At 37.4% G+C, this 20,254-nt stretch overlaps 1 protein-coding gene across 2 annotated transcripts in view; it reads left to right on the forward strand.

Annotated features, from left to right (window-relative positions):
- The window catches only part of EXOC2 (exocyst complex component 2), a 130,545-nt gene extending 112,210 nt beyond the window's left edge, over positions 1–18,335 (forward strand). For both annotated transcript variants that reach the window (XM_071804532.1, XM_065832003.2), the window contains 5 exons: positions 7,347–7,402; positions 10,681–10,803; positions 13,066–13,127; positions 14,963–15,022; positions 17,219–18,335. In XM_071804532.1, coding sequence (XP_071660633.1) covers positions 7,347–7,402; positions 10,681–10,803; positions 13,066–13,127; positions 14,963–15,022; positions 17,219–17,312 — 395 coding nt within the window. In that variant the 3' untranslated portion in view covers positions 17,313–18,335. The remainder of the gene's footprint in view (positions 1–7,346; positions 7,403–10,680; positions 10,804–13,065; positions 13,128–14,962; positions 15,023–17,218) is intronic.
- Positions 18,336–20,254: the final 1,919 nt, after the last annotated feature.

Genomic DNA, 20,254 nt, shown 5'->3' on the forward strand with positions numbered 1-20,254 from the left:
AAAATATTTTTTGCTATGCATACTTTATAATCCTGTAGCCTGAGTCTGAAGTATTTTATGTGTAAGGTATGTCATGTTTATTTGGAATGCTGCATACTAAAAGTAAAAATATTTTTGTATTCATTTTAATTTTCACTTTTAGTCTGTGCTGCCTCTTGCTCATTTCTTGGGATAAGGTAGTTGACAGATAGAGCTTTGTCACACTCTGGGAGGTGTCAGGCAGTCATCTGTAAGTATGAGAAGCCTAGAGCTATTCTGCAGAACTCTTAAAATTTGTGTATGAAGGTATGTCTGCATGGGTTTTTTTAATTATTCTAGCTACTTCTGCATGCAGACAGTGCTGACTACTCTGCTGACCTGCTGTGACCTCAGACAATGTTTTGCTTTTTAGTGCCTCTTCTCCCTCCCACCCATTCAGTCTTACCTGTTTGTATTTTTAGTTTTCAAAAGCAGATTACTTGATTTTAGTCGGAAGTTATGGGTTAGGTTAGATAGAAAAGTGAAATTCTGTGGTATGTGTCGGGCAGCTCAGCTTGTCAGGAGACATCCATCTGATCTTGAAATCCCCAAGCAGTGGCACAGGGCAGGAGGTTGCTCACTTGGGGTACTCCAGAGCACTCTGCCTTTTGGAGAGCTGCAGAAATACAGATAACAGGCTACCATCCCACAGGGCATCCTGCTAGCTCATACTTCAGATTCTGTAGCATGAGTCTCATGGGGGAAAAATGTCTGGACCACACTGGAAATCATGCTGGAATAATTGTAGTTAAAGCAGTTGTTAATATTGCTATTGCTTCAGCTGCAATGCAGTCAGAACCTAGAGGAAATTCAACAGTTAAAATCAAACTGTTTAAAGAAGTTACAGGGCTTTGTGGACACCATTCATTAGTTTCTTTTTTAATGTGCACTACACAGTGCTGATTAACAACTTGCAGTAGATGTGTGTGGTTTGTTTGGTTTTTTTCCAGTGGTATAGCAGATTAAAAACTTAGAAGAGCTGCAGGAGCTTAACTGACATACAGTTTAGAACGCTTTGAGTGTGACTTGCTGTAAAGTTTGGTACTATGTGTCTGAAACTTGGAGATTAACATTGCCAATATCAATTCAGTTAAATATGGCTGTAGGGTGTAATGTAATTGTAAAGAGTATATATCAAATAATTTAAAAAGCAGGTGCCTTCCTTAGAACAGAGGAGACGAATTAGTATTTTTTTCCATTTATCCGCCTTTGTGGGTTACTATTCCTAAACTTTCTATCAGCATAAGCAAGTAAAACATCCAGGAATGATCAAGTATTAATATTAATATAATATATAATAAATAATATACTATAATAAAATATTAATCTCTTTGGATCACCAAATTCTGTTTGTTTGTAATTTTTGAGGAAAGTTTTTATTAAAAAGTAATCAGGCAAAAATGTTTTCAGACTGATTGACTGTTACTGGCATGACTCACCAAACAGAACAATAAATTGTAAAAATACTGCATACAGTTAGACGGGTTTAAAATTTGAAATTTCAGACTCCTGGGCATCAGTTTTCCTGGCTCTACCAAGTCATGTTCAAGCCTCAAGGCCAACACATTTAGTGCTCTCTTTTCAGAGACACTAAGAAACATTGCTACCACCAGCAGCAGTTGCTTGCCCATGCAAGCACTGGCCTCCTGCAGAGGCCAGAATGCTCTCTGTTGTTTCCTAAATTGGTGGCTCTGTGCCTACCCAAGTCTCATTTCTGTTTCAGTCCATCAGAGCTTAGGTTTCTAATGTGAGTTAACTCAGTCTTGAAACAGGTCTGGTAGCTTGGTCAATGTACAAAGAACCATTCTTTCCTTTATGGTGAATCCTTCTCTTTCTTTGCTCCTTTTTTTTTTTTTTTTTTTAAATAAATGAATAAATAAATAAATAACCACACAAAAAAAATAAAAGACCAAACCAGAATTGAGTGACAGCTGTCAAACTGTAGAACTTCCTGCATCTCGCATGGCTTTTGTAACTCCTCTGCAGAAGAGCAGCAGCTTTTAATATTCCTGCCTGATTTTCATTTGACTGTGAATTTGCCTCAGAACTTTTTTCTTTTGACCCATCATAGCCCCTCATCCTCATGTCTGATGTGGTTTATTGCCCATGGGCAGAGATGCATGCTGACACCACCTGGTTATGTGCTTTTATCCTCCTCTTTATACAACAACCAAGCTGAAAGGCTTGTTAAGTGAGAGGCAGCAGCAAGGTTGGCTCCCCAGTTGTCCACCTCAAATGAGGTTCAATCTCACAAGAGCTAATGTCGAACCCAAGGTGCCTGGGTTAAATTTTTTGGTGTAGTTCTGTTGTCCTAGCTGAACTTCATTCTTTGAACTTGAGTCTACAGAAGGCAAAAATGTTTGTCACTCATATCCTCTCTCTCTGTCAAGTCACACTAGAAGGACTGGGACATTTGAAGACCCATGTTGACTTCTGTCAGAGAAGCAGCATCCTGATGAGTTGAGTTTTACTGTGCGTGCAGCTTTTGCTCTGTTTGTGCGTGCAAGTTTTTGTAGCTTCTTTGCATCTTAAAATTACACGTATGGTATTGCAGTTCCAGCTCTTGCATGCTTATTCAGTCACTTTGGAGTTTCATAGTAGAATGCTGTCATTTAAGTACTTGGGGGAAACATAGCTCTGAGAACTACATGTGGGACAACTGATAGCACTACGCCATCTGAAGATCTCCTGAATGAGTCTTGCATTGGCAAGCTAGAAGTTTAGTTTCTGTTACTCCTCAGAACCACGAATCTTTTTCCCTTCTGCTTTTCCCATGGTTTACACAGTCATCCTTACTACAGCTTGACTGTATTGTTAAAATTGCTTGTAAATGTAGATTTTCTGATGGATTTAATTTGCTAAAAAAAAAAAAAAAAAAAAATTAATAGGTGATGTAAACTGGAGATTAAATTTAATGGATAATCTTGCTAGGTGTTTCACCAGTAAGAAGTACAGTGAAGGCCCCAAAACTGGAAAGTACTGTTTTAAAGTTCCTGTCAGCCATTGTGATAGTTGATGGCTGAAACTGTCCTTCATTTTTGCATCTTCAGTCTTCCCATCCATTTTTCTTTAGAGCAGTATCAGGGCTTTGTTAGTGGCAGCTAGAATTCCAGCAAGTCAGGCTTTTCAGTATTAAGAAGAGAGTGGGAGTGGAATGCATTTATGCTGTAACAGAATAATGATGTTTTCCTCATAGAAATTGCAAGGGCTTGTTGAGACTTTCTTTAACACATTTCTGTCAGAAGCTATGGAAAGGCATTGTATTTGTGCTTCAATATGCTAAATAAGAGCTATTTTAGACTTACGGATGTTATGTTTCACTTGATTAGCCTAATAGTTGCAACCTACAGTTATATGGTGCATTAGCATTCAGTGCTGGATAAAAGGACTGGCAGCATGGTGTCCCAAAAACTGTAATTGTGTGGGCTGCTGAGCAGCCGCAGAGAAAGCTGCACAAAAATTCTATTCTAGATAGAATTTTTTCATTTTGAAATGAATTTCACAACAAATTCACAGCTGGATGCCACTGCTTGTATTTCCAGTGAGTCATACTCCAGAAGAGTAATACTTTACTTCAACAAAGCCTACCACAAACAGTGCAGTGATATAAATCAGAAATTGGATATTTTTTAATTGTAATTTTTCAAAATGTAGTATAGTTATTAACTATGCCTGCAGGTCCTGACATTCAGATATGTTTGGCTTTGTCTCCACACACAACAATGAAAATCCTCCACAAAAAAGAAAAAAAAGAAGGGCTGGAGGGAAATACAGTTTTTACTTATGCTCTATTCATGATAGGAAGCTGGCTCCGTGCAGCAGTGGTTGTCACAACACCTCATATTTAATAGCATAGTGAGGGAAAACCTGTTACACAGTTACTTTTAATTTCCAGCCTAAGTTTACAGATGGTGGATTCATTTATACCTTGCTTTCTTGTGCCAGCATTGTTTTTCAGCTTAGCTAGTTCTCCCTTCTCTCCCTGTCTGGTTCCCCTTACTTGCATGTTTGGACTGCAATTCTATCTTCTTTCCATCTTTACTTTGTTTAGCTTTCCAAGACAAGGTCTTTTAGACAGATGCTGCAGTTAAGGAAACTACAGTTTCATATACTTGGACTGCCTCTACACTGCTTAACTTTACACAGTTTGTGCTGAATTATTTGCTCTTAAGCTGCAAAACCTGTGTAAGAAACTGAGGAAATACTTGATCTTGTGCTGAGTCCCCTGATCATAGCAGGACTGGACCTGCTGTGAAAGGTCAGGAACACCTAATTAGTGCAACCGGAATGGCAAGAAATTATCTCCCTTAAGGTCTCATTTTACCCGTTTGTCCTTGTATGTGGAACAAAAATGCAACGTAAAATATCTCTGCTTTCGCTGAAGTTTAAGTTAGCAATGTTGTCTTACAGCTGGGATGGGCTAGCAATGTACAATACTAATCTACTGTCGCTTCATTTTTTCTATAGGTTCCATCTCAATTCCATATAGTCAGTTCATTTTGAAGTCTTCAGTTATAAAATCATAATTTATATCTGAATCTTAGCTGTGCACCGCCAGACAATGGTATTTAACACCTGGTGCTAATGTCGCTGGCATTAGTCTTTCACACTTTGTAGAAAATAACAGTACCTGATTATGGTGTAGCAGTGACTGTCTCTTTAAGAAATGCTTTATGGAAGGTTTCCACAGACACATTTGATAGGCAACTTTTACTAGCACAGTCAAAAGTTGTTTAATTTGGGTGCTCTCAGGAGCTTGGGTGGGATGAGTGGGAAACGAGAATTCTTCATTAGAACCACATCAGCCTCTTGCACAACTCACCTGCTTTGGTCTCTATACATTCCAACTTTTCACTTGCCTCCTCGATAACACTTCTTAATCTTGCGTGGCCTTTGTGCAAAAGTAAAAGCACATAGTTTCCACATGAAAGATGCTACTGTCACGAGATGAGGCTGGTAGGTAGCCAAAAGCTGAATACCACATAGGTCTGCAGACCAAAGTCAACACTTTGCACCCAGAGGTTAACTGCAAACCAGCTCCCAAATTTGCCCTGTACCTCTTGATGTGATTTGCATGCAACCATTTGGTGCCTAGTCAAGTCGTATTTGCTTGTGGGACATGATACAAATTTTGTCCTCTGTTATGTGAAGCTAGCAGAGGGTTTAAACTGGGGTAGAGTGAAGTAGAAGAAGGAAAACAGTAGAAGAGGAAAAAGGAAGGGGGTGTTACATTTCCACATATCTTTTGGTGTGGTTCAAGTACTGGTGTGTAGCATTCTTACTTTGTTTTGCAGGTTACAGAGGAGGAGAAAAAAATGACAGTTTCATAAAATTTCTGGTACTGCTCTTTTCCTCCCTCTCTTCCTTCCTTGTTGCAAAAAATCACTCAGATAACAATAAATTATAAGCTTGCAACCTAGTAAACTGTGCTGTTTGACTTGTTGTTGGCTTAGTTTAAATGGAAAGAGTGACGGAGATTTTTCAAGCAAAAGAATAAAGACAGCAAGAAAAGGCATTAGAGATGTTTTGGAATGTGTGGGGAAAGCCTTGTATTTTTCTTTACGTTTTTCAGTTATTCACATCTCTTCCAGAGTGAGAATAGAACATTCCGTCTGTAAAGGTCTTGATGATTTTGTATTATATGTTCAGAAACCAAACTGCTTTTAGTGAGAGCAGTAAAATCTGACATGTGCTTCTTTGCTATGAACTGTTTAAACAGAGACTCTCTCAATACACAGGCCTGGGTGCAGAGCTCAGTTACATCCTGATTACAGATTGGAACAGGACTCACTGTTCAGCTTCACTCCCTCCACCTTCCCCCAAGCACACCAAGCTTCCCACAGGAGACCCCTGATGCCCTCTGGGAAGCTCCCTCCAATCTGATCTCCAGGCTGTGTCACAGTGCAGACACAGGTGATGGAAGTGTCAGTAACTCATGCAAGGGGGTCCTGTTGTCCTTTCACCTTACGCTTAGACAATTATGAATGAAAATTTTGTAAGTAAGAAATAGCAAGTGTCTGCTTTTTAGATCTTGAGGCGAGCTGTGGGACCAGTGGTTAAAAAAAAAAAATGAGTACAACTGAGATGGCAGTTTTGAGACACTATTCTCCCATAGAATAACTCATTTCTGTGATCTCAGGTAACTCCTTTTAAAGCTATTTTTCATAGCAGGATTAAGCTGCTGCATCAGTGTTTTCTGAGGAAAGGTGGAGCAAGTGAGATGAACTGATTAAAGATTCACTTTGTAATTTTTATAACAGAAACCTTAATCACACCGTGATCTCTGAGCTGTGCGGTCTCACCAGTCCTTGTCCACGATTCCCATCGTTTTCTGTCGATTGAATATACCAAAGGGAGTGATGGGTTCATTGCACTTTCTCTGATTCATGCTAGAGTAATTGAAATTAGAAGTTGAGGTCATGTCAATCAAGTAACCCTCTCATTACTTTGTGTTACACTTCCAACATCTATGCATACTTTTAATGAATTAAATGCTTTCTAATTTGCCTTTGCCTACAAAGTGAAGTGCCCAGAAAAGTAAATGGGGCAATTTTAGATTTTTTTTTGCCTGTTTTAGATCTCACACAACTGAAGTCCAGATCTGGGAAGTTACTCTAGAGTTACAGCAGCACAGGGGACTAAGAGCCTGTCCTGACTAAAGCATACTCTGTTGAATGTCCTGTTTAGAATTTCCTTTGTAGTATACATTGACAAACATTTCATATGCTTGGTAAATAAAATGCTTATTTGACTTCTCCATCCTCCACAAGAGGAAATTTCTACTGAGGCATGACATCTATAAATTGCTGTGAGTAATATCTTCTGAACCTCTCTCAGAGAAACAAGAGTACTTGCTATTTCTATCTACAGTAATTTGCAGTCAGAGAAGATGATAATAAACTAGCAAGATCTTGAAGACAGTTGTACGAACAAAAACCCTTGACTTCTCTGCTTCTTTAGAACTTACCAAGCAGTGGTGCATGTTCTGTGCCATAATATGTGTATTCTACCAAGACATCCATAATTTATTTTTTAATAATGCTAGGTTTTTATTAAATTGCAAAGTTGGTGAAAGAAGAAGACTACTGAAACAGGAACCTGCTGGCTTTTTTAACCTTTTGCTGTAAGGAAACGTGTCTTTCTCCATTTGATTTGAAAAAGGAAATAGACTGGTGGTGTGGCTGTGGAACTTTCTCTTTCTGCCTCTGATTGCAAAAGTACTAGTGAAAGAATGAAAAGAAAAAGTACAGTATTGAACACTAGAATATTATGGCTTTGTTGAGACAACAGAATGAAAGTTTTTAATTATCCTGTTTGTTTTGTTTCAGGTGTCAGAAACTATTTGAAAGAAGCATTAGTGAATATCATTGCTGTACATGCAGAGGTGAGAAAAACTTCAGATTGTTTCATGCTTTCATTCATATGAATAATTTCAGTATACTTTGCATGGCGAATCCTGGCTTTCATCACCTCTGAAAACTGTACCTCTGTTGAAGTGTCTCCATTATAGATGTGTTTTGGGTTAGGTTTAGCCAACCAAGTGTGCAACTGCAAACTTTTTTATGGGCAGAAGGAGATCAACAGTTCCTGTTTATCCTCAGTAACACCCCATTACACCTTTTTGTTTCCGCTATCTGATGAAGAGGAAAGCCCAAGTCTAAAGCTCAATTCTTCCCTTTTCATGCAGATTAAATATATATAGACAGAGATGTACAGATAGATAGATATGATGCTCACTTTCTCTGATGAACTTTATTCTCCACAACATATGAAAATGAGTTTGTGCTTTGCTTTGGAATAAGTGTTTAACAAACGCCACTCAGAGTACTGTATGTCATTCTTGTACATATGATAAAAAGTGGAAGCCTAAAACCAGAAAGTTGTAGTTTCTATGTAGCACAAATAGTGTTTTGAATACTTAGGTAGGTAATGGCTTATAATAGGGAGTGAATATTAAAATACTGTTATTAAAATAATATTCTTACAGAGCTGCAGTTATTTGGCCTTTTGTGATAATATGCAGGAGGTTTTTGTAGTCCTTTAAATTACAGCTTCTGTTACACATACTCCTTCCTTCTAATCATCGAGAGTGTTACCAGATTACTTGTGGTCTTGATACAAGCATTGGTAGTAATATCACTTTTAACTTTCAAAATAGCACAAGTATAGCTGCTCTACCTTTTCCATCTACTTAAAATATAATGAGATTCACTTGAGGTTTTTGTTTATTTTATTCCTCATTAAATTACAGGCATTCATATAAATTAAAGCACAGGTTGTTTCAAAACCAGACGCAATTTCAAAGCAAAATTATTTCCAATTGGGTCCATCTTTTTGAAATGCCCTGTATTTTCAGAATCTTTAAATATTACTTGCAATATTTTTTTATTCAATTCCATTATTTACTTACAGCAGTTTTCACAGAAGCATTGCTGATTCTTACCAGATGCTTTCAATATGCAGCACCAAGCATATATAGCAACGTGGCATTCATTTTTCATGTTGTTTTTCAGTTTAGTAGAAATTAATAAAAATGAAAATGAGAGGTTTTGCTTTAAAAAATTCAAAGGCATTTGTGACTTATTGAGCTTCTTCTGTAAACATGCATGTTTGTTAAAATGCTGCAGCAGAAAGGTGCACTGCACTGCCGTGCTGACTTCTTTGAGACCGATACTGATTTTGGCCCAAATATTGTTGCCTCATAAATTTCTAGATGTGAAATATTACAGAAATATGAAAACGTGTGTCAAGATGAAACTCCCATTTCCACTGTTTTCTGGTGAAATTCTGTAAGCTGGGTCAGATTTAAGTTCAGTTAGCAAGGCTGCAAATTTCTGTAGTTTGAAACAGCAAAATTAACCATCAGCTGAACAGCAAGCATGGACTGAAGTGGAAAGAAAGTTGTTTCTCTGCCTTTGAATTCAAATTTAACTGAAATAAAAATAAGGGCTTCTTATTGCAAATTTCTGATGATTCACTGTTGCTGAGAATTTTTTTTTCCTGGATTCTGTATAGTAACTTCAAGAGTGCTCGTTGTGGGCACAAATATTCTCTTCTCAGTAGAGGATTTTTGGGTGCGTTCCTGGTATGTTTGTGTTGAATTGCTCGGCAATATTTGCTGCTGAGTAAGATGACCCATTCCCAAATCGTTACTGGGTTTTTTTGTTGTTTTGCATTTTTTTTTCTTACTGTGTAGCTAAGTATGTCACTTACTTAGCTTTTGTGGGTCAAAAGAGTTAAAACAGACTGCATGTTTGAATTAGCAATAACAACAGTTGAGAAAGCTGACATATATGTGGTTGATGTATTTAGCCTCTGGTGCAGACCTGCCTTTCGGAACAATCAGCTTTATGGGATCCCTGATCTGTAATGCATTATATAAGTCACTGAAAACTCTGTAGGAACCTTGCATTCTTTTTTCTTTTTTTTTAAACCAACTTAATTTACTTTCACATGTCTGACTATCTTCTGTCAATTACAACAATTCCTTGTCAGACATGAGAGCTAAACTTCACGTAAAGCAAGGGCATTCTAGTAAAAAGTCATTCAGCTACTTAATATTTTAGATAATTTTAAAGCAGAAATTGAGGGTGGGAGGAGCGCCAAGTGTTTAAAAACTCTAAACTGTGCATTTGCTTTGCACCGCTCTGGTCACATCATCTTCAGTTCCTTGTGTCACCTTCTCCCCCAGGCCTGTGTAGTTTTAGTGCAGCTTTATCATCACCTTGAAGTCTTGAGACAAGTTTGGTCTGTCTAACCTATAATCTCACTTCCTCCTATATTCCAACCTCTTGGCCTGCATATTCTCCAATTCTATGTAGAAACATCATGCTTTTTAAAAAAAAAAAATTCACCAACAATTTCTTGCTTCCTTAAAGCTCCCTTTAAGGAAGATTGGTTTCTTCGTGCTTTCCTTCAGGCATAGATCTAGTGTTTAATTTTGTGTTGCTGTTGTGTTGCAGTTGCTATTTTGAACCTCAAGTGGAGGATTCAAGTACAACTTTAAAAAGTTGTACAAATAAGCAGTTTAAAATGTTTGTCTTGATGCATGTAAAAAAAAAAAAAAAAGAAAACACAGTAAGGTGTAATGTTTTTGCCAGGGAACTAATAAATGGCAGTGGTGGAAAAACGTAAATGGAAATCCGTGATGCCGCCATGCTCTCAAATCCTTTCAAAGGCTTATCTCTGCCACAGAGCATAAAGGCACCAGCCATCTGGCAGTGGTCAGATATAAAGGATTCTATAAAAAATAGCAAAATACGTGAGTAAAAAGTGGCTGAATGTGTCATTGGTCAGTCACACAACCTGAATTAAAGGTGTAGTCTACCAAATAGCACTCTGTGTACAACCACTAGACCACGTGCATCCATCAGCTAAGAGCACATATTTTGATATTTCAGATTTTTTTGGGCATTGCAAGAAAGTTGTCTTTATCACATAACATTGCTATTAACAGACATAATTTATCAAAGCACAGGGCAAGCACCGAAAGAAATGCTTCATAATCCAGTTGCTTTGATTTTTTTTTTTTTTTTGGTCCATTGATAAAAATAAAATGATCTTTTCAATCAGTGTTTAATGTTTTTTCCTGAAATGTTGCTGTATAAAATCGTTCTGTTTATATAGATATTGTACTCAGGATTCTTCTTTCATAAAAATCAGGTGTTTACCATTTCCAAAGACTTAGTTCCTCGAGTAATGTCAAGGGTTGTAGAAGCAGTCTCTGAAGAACTGAGTCGACTGATGCAGTGTGTTTCATCCTTCAGCAAAAATGGAGCTTTGCAGGTACCCAAATACTTTGTATTGTCAAACGTCTGAATCTAGAGAACTGGGAAGAACAGAGAGAGGTATAATCAATGTACTTGTTGGATTTATTATAGCAGTGAAAGCAAGGAAATAAAAAGGATTACTATACAACCTATTTCAGATATATGGATTAATACCTTTTGCGATACTGGTTGTTGGGTTTGATTTATTTTAGTGTTGTCTTTGTGTCTGAGTGCATACAAAGTTAGCTGTAGCCTATGAGATAGAAAGCATCGTAATGGTATCTATTAGACAGTATTTAGTGACATTTCTAAATACTAAATACGAAACAAATTTGTGATATTTTGAGATTTTAAGATGTTGAAAATGTGATGCAGTAGAGACTTGCAAGTCTTTGCAAAACTAATGACTTGTCTGTTATACTGTTTCTGCATTAGCACATTGTTGTAGCATGGGTAGAACAGATACTCTTACACTGTCTATTTCATTTATGGCTGGTTTTCTAATTGTACTTACTATTGAGTAAGTTTTAAAATGATTGCTATGGCTGTAACAAGCAAGAAGAGCAAACTCCTAATTTTCACTGTACATGGCAGCATTCTTGTATTATGATGGGAAAATAATTATCCAATTCTGAGCCTTGTTTTCCAATTGCTGGTAGTAATTACATTGGAAAGAGAATTAATGTAGGAAGATCACAGCCAAATAGAATCGTCAGACTATTTAAAACCAAATCAATGAATAGCAACAAAGCTAACAATGTATCATTTTTGTTCGACTAGGTAGCTCACTGTATGGACTTGCTGCCCAAACCCATAATTGAAAGGACTTTCTCTCTTCTGTAAATTTGTCACTCCTGGTCTTTTTCTGTTCCTCTGAACACAGAAAAACCTATCTGGCAGACAGCAGCGGTGTGAGAGTGATCTGAGTGTGGTCAGACTGATAAAAAAATTCCCATTCCTAAAGAGAAGCCTGAATCTGTATTCCCACATCCCATGACCTGCAGCTTTGTAGGGTTTGCCATTCCACCATGTTTAAATAGACTATGGTACCTGAGAAAGTGACACTTTTACCCATGGTAGTGGTATGACCTAAAATACAGGAAAGACTCCAGAATCTTATGTGTAGGACTTCAAAAGTCCAAGGCTGTTCATCTTGGAGCACCATACAAAAAGTGGTGAAACACTGTGGTGAGAAAAGTGTAAAATTGGTGGGTGGCTGTCTTGTATTTTGTGCCAGAAAGTTCTGGCACTAAAAAAGCATACATCTCAGCTGGCTTCCTATCTAGGCAACAGATGAGGGGAAGACCTAAAAGCCAAAACTTTTCATTGGAATTGGAATTAGATGTCTGTGTTGCATTATAAAAAGTTTTGTTTGGGAAGATTAATGTCATATTAGTTGGGTCTAAATGTAGATCAGTTTCTGTAATGGCTAACTGGATTCAATTTTATCTTTATGCTGAATAAGAACAGAATATGAATTTGGATGAAATTCGCTTTCTGTTTTTAAATTAAATTACTTAAAGTATTGACCACACGCAGAATGTTTCTATTTCAATGAAAAGCTGCAATGATAATGATTGCTTTTGAAACACTAAAGGGCAATCTGTGAAATTTGTTTAATCCTTGAGTTCATTCTCCACCGTAGTTTGCCTAGGTGAAAACCAATACCTAGACACACAGTACAGTGCGAGAGTACCCTGTGTGTGCCCACCAGGTGACAGACAAGAAGCAGAGCACCACCATTCTACTTCCTCATCTGTTGGAAAAAAATAAATTCAACAGGAAAACCAAGAATAAAATGCGTATTGACAGATTTTTGTATTCTTGCGTTTCCTTCCTCTGTGGCCAAGCTGTACTGTAAGAAGTTAAGCTCACTGTATTTAATTAGAAAAATTTTAAAAAAGCCCACACAAAGACAGACAAATTAAGGTTGTGTCCTTTTTTCTTTCTATCACAGTACAGAAGAGATGAAACAGAACTGATGATTTATTACTGTTACTGAGAGACAAGCCAATGTTTTTAGACTGCTACATGGTGACCGTACAAACAGTATGACTTGAATCACAAGTGCAAAATTGTTCCTTTTAGCTGTCTCCTGCCATAGCGGCGTGGCAACAAGAAATACAGGAAACAAACTGTTAAAAGCCAAGTCTGCTTACAACTGCAGCGGGCAATCATAATTGCCTCTAAAAAAAGATGAAGCTTTGGTGGGACACTGGTATTCACTTGATGAAAAGACAGTGTGTCATTTTTTTAATATTTGTATTTCTGTCTTTAGGCAAGACTTGAAATCTGTGCATTGAGAGATACCGTGGCCATATACCTAACGCCTGAAAGCAAGTAAGATGTGCTGTAATGTCTGTTTTTTCAATGTAACGGAATCCTCGGTAAACATGCAAAAGCGTATAATGTAAATTAAGGATTAAGAAATTTTGCTTTAAATAGAATATGTGATATACTAGGTAAATCTACAAAAACATATTGCTAGCAAAGTTTTATCAGTTGAAAGAAAATAACTACTTTTTTGTTTGGCTTTTTACTTGACTATTTAAACACAAACTAGTGTTTGCCACTCAAAAAAAAATTCTTAGCAGCAGTTCAGCTGCTGAGGAAAATGATGCTAAAACAAGACAAAAGCACATGTCGCTGAGTTTTATCCAGGTTTTTCACAGCAATCTCTTAAAGCACACAGCAAAGAACTTGCCAGACACATCAGAGTGGCTACAGAACCAGCCACTGGCAGGATCCACTGATAGGGATATGGAAAATTAGGGCTGTGCAAAAGCTTGTACAATACCGTACTCCTTTTCCACACACTTTATCAAGGAAAGTTAATTCAGCTTCACACCATCTCTTAGAATGAAAGCCTTCGAAAGGCTTTCAGTAATCTATCATTAGTGAGGTGCAAGACCGAAGATAAATAGTGCAGAACAGGTCACGCATTAATATAAAGGGAGGAGAAAAAGCATTAGCAGTGGTTGATGTAGCCAAGCATGTAAAAGCAAACTATGATAGCTGTCAGCAGTTTTGAGTGAAGTTGATTGACTGAAATTTCTAGGTGATTATGTTGGAGGTTGGATATGGGCAGGTTCGTTCATTATTTTAGTTATCTACACTTCTTTTAGGATTGACATTACATGTTCCCACAATTGGCAATTTGGTCATCTTACCTGATCAGCATTTTGTAGGAGAGGTTAGGGGGTTTGAAGGTCTAATGTGTCTTCATATTGTCACAGATAGTGTCCTGTGGTGTCACAGCATTCCATTTCAAAAGGCTTGTTTCCCTACCCTGAGTGTCTGAGAGTGATGAAGACCTCTAAATGAAAACTACTTGGCACTGGTTCAGACTGGATAAAATGGACGTGACCTTGTCTCATAAGGGCAGAGCACCATGAACCCTGGAAGCTGGAGCTTCATAGCTGCCTTTTTATTCCTGGATATGTCACTAGCTATAGTTGCCAGAAGTCACCATATTAAACTTCTGCTGACAAGATTGTACCTATCTGCACAGGTCTTGTGTCATTCCCCACACTTCAGTTCCACATCTTTGCCCAGAAAGGGGTGGAAACCTCATCTTTGGAATTACTCCAAAGCTGACTGGATAATTCCCCAAGATACCTCCTCTAACCTCAACATTTGCCCTACTTTGAGGAGGGGGGAGTTGCACCTGAAGACCCCCAGAGGTCCCTTCCAACCTAAGTTGTTTTATGAATCTACATTGCCTCAATGTGAATTTACTCTAGTTCTCTCTGTAAGTCCCCTTCTGTAGGGGAGAATGCAGTGACCTGTCTACTGAGCATAGAAAGCCAAAATGAATGTTTTATCTGTGCTTCAAACTGATTGTCACTTACGTTGAGGTAGAAGGCAGATTGGCAGCCATCTGTAATTCTTGAAGAGTCCCAGATGTCCAGCAGAGTCTTAAATCAGCTGGTGATTTAACATTTCCTATTGATGTATGGTATACATCACATTAGGATTGTCAAGAGACCTCCTTGAACCCATGACCACCTTATGTTCAATTTGCACATGGATGTCAGGTGTCAAGTGAATATTCTGTTAATTTATTGAAATAAGAATGGATAAAATATAGCACATCTCCATGGAATTTATGGAGAGAAACTGTGAATGCTGAGACTTGTACCAGTGGAATATAAGTATTTTTGTTTCCCTTGCAGCTCAAGCTTTAAGCAGGCTTTGGAAGCCTTGCCTCAGCTCTCAAGTGGAACTGACAAAAAGTGAGTATAATGCACCTTCTTGTCTCCTTTCTTGTCTCTGGAGCCATTGTTTTTTACTCTTCTATCAGAACTTTGTTATAACAGGGTTAGTGTTCACTGTATTTGACTCTTCTGAATTACAGAGCTGAAGCCTCTTTGGACAGAGTTGAGAATAAGCTAAGTGCTTGTTCATCACAGCCTCTTAAATTACACAGAAGAGCCAGTGGCTTTGTGGGTTATCCCTCTTGCCCATCCTACTACTGTCAGTTCAGTGTAGCTCTGTATTTATTTTGTAATTTATTTTAGCCTTCCTTGTTAATCTTAAATTTTCTGTGGGGTACATTGTCTTACTAAATTTAGCAGCAATTAAAAAATGACCAAGGAACAAAGTCCAAGCTTTTGCCAGGTGATATATGGGAAACTCTCAAAACTGACTTGTTCCATTTTAAAAACAAAGAAGAAGGGTCTATGCTTCTTGCTTAACATCAGGAGGAGGAATTTTTTTCCCCACCGTAGCAACATTGACAACCAAGATGTGCTGCGTTCAACCTAGCATTTGGTAGTCTGTTTGTTAAGCATAGCTTAATAAAAAGTAGTATGGTAAAACTAGGATGGATTTGTAAATTAGTATATTATTGTAAGTATAGATGTTTTGAATTTGAGATAGATTGATATTGTACTTTCAGGCACTGAACTACATCGAATCAGTTTGCACTTATCAGTCAATTTAGAACATTTTGTAGATATGTGAAAGGACTGTGCAGCCCATGGTCTGCAACTGTACCTTCATCCAGATGTTCTCTGTCTGTTTATTCAAAACTACTCCTTGCAAGCCACAACAACTCCCAAGATACCTCCTTGGTTTATTTAGCTCTTATGCTTTATTAAAGATAGGAATCAATTTTGATTAGGGAGATTTCTTTCAACTCCGACTTTCTGAAACACCCGTAGAATTTTGTTTTTCCCCACTTCATCAGAAGCATTTGAGCTTCATGGGACAGATGAGAGTCAAGAACTGCGTCACTTTTACATCTGCCTTGGAGTTGTGAGCCCTGGACAGTGCAAAGCTTGTTCTGTTCCACAGGTCATTACACTGTAATTGTCATTGTTCCAGGCAGCTCCTTGTAATCTACACATATTTGTGTAAAATGACACACGTTTTGCACTGATTTAGAGCTGTTCATTTCTGTTCATTCACACTCATCACTATGATAATACATTATAAAGTGGCCATAGTCATCTTCCAGAGGACCTACTGAGGGAAGCAGGTGCTGATTTTGTGGTTCAAGTTATTGTTTGTGGGTTTGTTTGGGTTTTTTAACATGCCGTATAATTTCTTCTGTTACTGACTATTCAATAGTCACAGCTTGCCAAAAAGTTGAGGTGATACGTGTCTGCCCTATGTAGTTTGTTTTTGAAATAGAGCAAAAAGTTCAGAGAACATGTTGTTCTCTAGAATACGGTGAAGAATGTAATACACAGGCAAGACTGTAGAACTTTGTAATGCATCTCCACTGTTTCAATAAATGTCTCGTACAACAGAGCCATCAACATCCTTGGTCCTACACCTGTAGTTTGTGGATTCTAATAAATATTATCCACTGCAGCAAGTACCTTCTTGGCAGCTGTGTAGATGTAAATGAACCATTGCTATGCTCCAAAATGAGCTCATAGTTTATCTGCGAAGGACAAAAACACATGATTGCCAATGAATTATTCTTTCTCTTAGAGCAGTCATACTACTGATCTTTCAGCCATGATATTTAAGGGAAATCAACAAATTACCTTCCAAAGACAAGTTTGAGAACTGAAATTCAACTGCACATGAAAAGCCACAGCCTTGACCAGGGATACTGGTTTTAGGGTACATAGTTTGGCAGTTTCTGGATTTTCCTTACAGAAGTATCTCATGGCACTCTTTGCCAGTCCTTTGCTATTATTTTCAGCAAATGTCTTTCTCTGAAGATGATGGTCTTTATCTGAAAGGAAAACCATATAAAGGCCTATAAAATCTCTGTGGCTGAGTTGTCCTGTGGCCACAGATCATCCTGACACATTGGTATATTTCTAAATATCTGTAGTATTTAGATATTGGAATAGATCCAATTTTAAGCCCTTTATTTAAGCAATGTCCTTGAAGTCACAGAGTAGCCAAGACTTTTGGTAATTGTTCCCTTTTCAGAATCTGCCAAAGTTGTAACTATTTTCCTTTTACAGGTTACTGGAAGAGTTACTAAACAAATTTAAAAGCAGCATGCACTTGCAGCTGACCTGTTTTCAAGCTGCTTCATCAGCAATGATGAAAACATAGACAACGGCACAATGCAGGCAACTCAAAAGACAAATGTGCTTAAACATCACCCATTTTTTTCTGCATTTCTTCAATTTATTTGACGATTCTGAAGAAAACAAAAGGAGTTTCACTGAAAAAGAAATTATGAGATCCAACTCTTTGAGTAATGGTATGAAGTATACTGCTGAGTGAGACTTACGATCATAAATAGCTAGAAGGAAGAGCACAAGATGTCATTGGTTTTGCTGCTTCTTTCTTACTCTTTTTTTTATTTTCTTGTTCTTACGGGCTTACTACCACTTTCTTTTGCCTCCTGTTAGTCAGTCCTCTTTTCACCATCAGTTACTGATTTTGTGTGGAGGGGAATAGGGATTCAGGAGGAAAGAACAACTTTGCTGCCATTAAGATATAGTTACACAAAGATCAAAAACCATCTTCCCAAAAGGGAAGACTTGACACTGACTTTTATTCTGGAACTTGATGTAAGATGCAGGAAGCTATAACAAGAGAGCAACTAATCGAAAATGGTCTTGTTTTGGGAGGTGAGGAATAGGTTTGATTTTATAACTGAAACCATGACTTGCAAGTCTATCATGCAGTAATAACATATTCTTCATGTATTTACAGTTATTTTAAGTGGGACTTTTCAGAAACAGTGCACTGAGTTTTCAAAGAATTTTTCAATGTCAGCTGTTTTCTTTTGCCAGTTCAGTTACATGCTTTAAAAATAACAGTTACAGCTCCTGTGATATGAAATACTGAGGAAGCGCCTTGCTGCACATGTATTTACCCATTTAAAAAGTTGTGTGTAAGTAGTAATAGCATGTTCAATGGAAGCTTGAAACTTCAAATATATGTTATTATTGACTTCCAGGGAGAATCATTGAACATGTGGAACAATGTTGTTTTGTTAAATGTTGTCTGTTCTAAGCTGGTTGTCGTCTCAGCTGTGGGTATTAACTGACGTAGTCATCCAGTTAGTTGAATCTGTTAAAGGACTTCACTGCAGCATAATAAAATATTAAGAAAGATGGTCAGAAACTCTCCTTGAATTCCTCACTTTCCAAGAAATGTAGTTCCGTTGTGAATTTTGCAAGTCTACATTTTCTACGTTTGTATCGGACACGTTCCTAAGTATTGAAAACACATTTATCATCTTCAGGCATCTCTTTTTTGTAACATCATTCTCTTACTCATCTTCTGTTACAACAGCTTGTTGCTTGTCTTTAAATCCTGAAGTCAAAGAAGATTACAAAAAACAAGAAGTGGTTGGTGTGGTTTTTGAAAATACAAAAAATAACCAAACACGACTGTTCAAAGATACAATGAGGTTTAAAAAATAGTATTGGAAGTGGAAAAAGACTGGGAGACCACACCAAAATACACTATCAGCTAGGGCTTGTGGAGAAGAGAGAGGCAGCAAGGAAATCAAAGTAACAGAACTGAAAGGCTCTGACATTTAAAGCAAAGGTAAATGCTGAAAACAGTACAAGAGAAAATAAAGTGAATTATTACGTGAACTTTGAAACTCTAGAAAAATCTAAAATCAATACAGACTGGGAAAAAAAAATGAAATAAAAAACCTAGAGAGCTTTATTTGTCATTTAAGAGAACAAAATGGGAAGTAATAAGGCTGTAAAATATATCTTGCTAAAACTAGGTAAAGACTTCTGGGAAAATGTAACCATAATATTCTGTCTTGAGATATTCAGCCTCTGGAGATGTTAAGGCATTCTCCTATTATTGTATTTTGAACAGTCATGAGTAGTTCAGGAGGTGGGGAAAGAAATAATAAAAGGCAAATTCTGTATCAACGTAATGGGAGCGAAGCGACACAGAAAAAATATATAAGTCCCCCAGTAAAATGACGGGGGGAAAAAAAAAATTAGGGAAAAATTCATTACATGCCTGGAAGTTAGCTTAAAGAAATAGATCAAATAAGTAGCATGAGACAATGAAGAAACTCTGCCCCTTCTCACCCACAAAATGTTTATTTTTTAAATTGATATTCTTTAGAAAATATATTTATGAAAAGTGCTCATAATACATCATTGTTGAAGTTAAACACCTTCCTATAGCTTTTAAAAAGCCACTTAGAGAGTTTAAAAACATAAAAGGAACCACAGTCCTGCTAAGTTTCATGCATGTGTTGAATTTCAAGCGTGCCTGTCTTTTCAGGAGCAGGGAAATTGTATTATGTGGCCTAAACCTCTGGCATCTTCCTCTAGTTGCATAAAGAGACCCAGGACTCCAATCAGTTTAATTTCACTGTATAGCAACAGAGAAGGAAATGAAGTTTATTTCTGAAGTAATAGCATGTTTCTGTGGCTCTATTGGTAAGTAGAGAGATGCAGATAGAACAGAGCCATAAAAAAGTAGCATAATACTGTTCAGAGCATGAAGCTGGAAAAAAGATAAACTTAGTTATTGCTTATTCTGATTCTACTCTAGTTAAAAATACTTCTACATATGTGCAGGGGGGAAAAAGAATTAATTGTTGATATAAAGGAAGGTGTAATGGCGATTAATGTTTAAATTATGATAGAATGCTATACACAAATTTTATACACAAATTTAACTCCTTTTTAACTTTGAATGTAGTGATAGGCATTTTCTGTTTCTAATCCAAGGGAAGGTAGAAACCTGCAAATTTCTGGGTTTGTCCTTGTGAAGAGGGAAACATCAAGACATGAGTGTTTTGCCATGGTTACACACAGTCATCAGAGATAATGCTGCACAGGGGATTTACACCTTCAAACTTGCTAACAGACCATATTTAGGTTACCTCCAGCCAAATTCTTTGAACCTGTCCTGCTAAAATACTTTTGAAACTGTGTGATTTTTCCTCAGAATATTAACTGATACAGTATTGATTGTATCAGTGGATGCAAATACTGATCTTTGTGTCCAAACAGGTCTCTGGACTCACTAGCAATAAAGGGGTTTACATGTTTCACACG

This window comes from Patagioenas fasciata, chromosome 2 (genome assembly GCF_037038585.1).
Source record: "Patagioenas fasciata isolate bPatFas1 chromosome 2, bPatFas1.hap1, whole genome shotgun sequence".
In the NCBI taxonomy this organism is placed as follows: Eukaryota; Metazoa; Chordata; class Aves; order Columbiformes; family Columbidae; genus Patagioenas; species Patagioenas fasciata.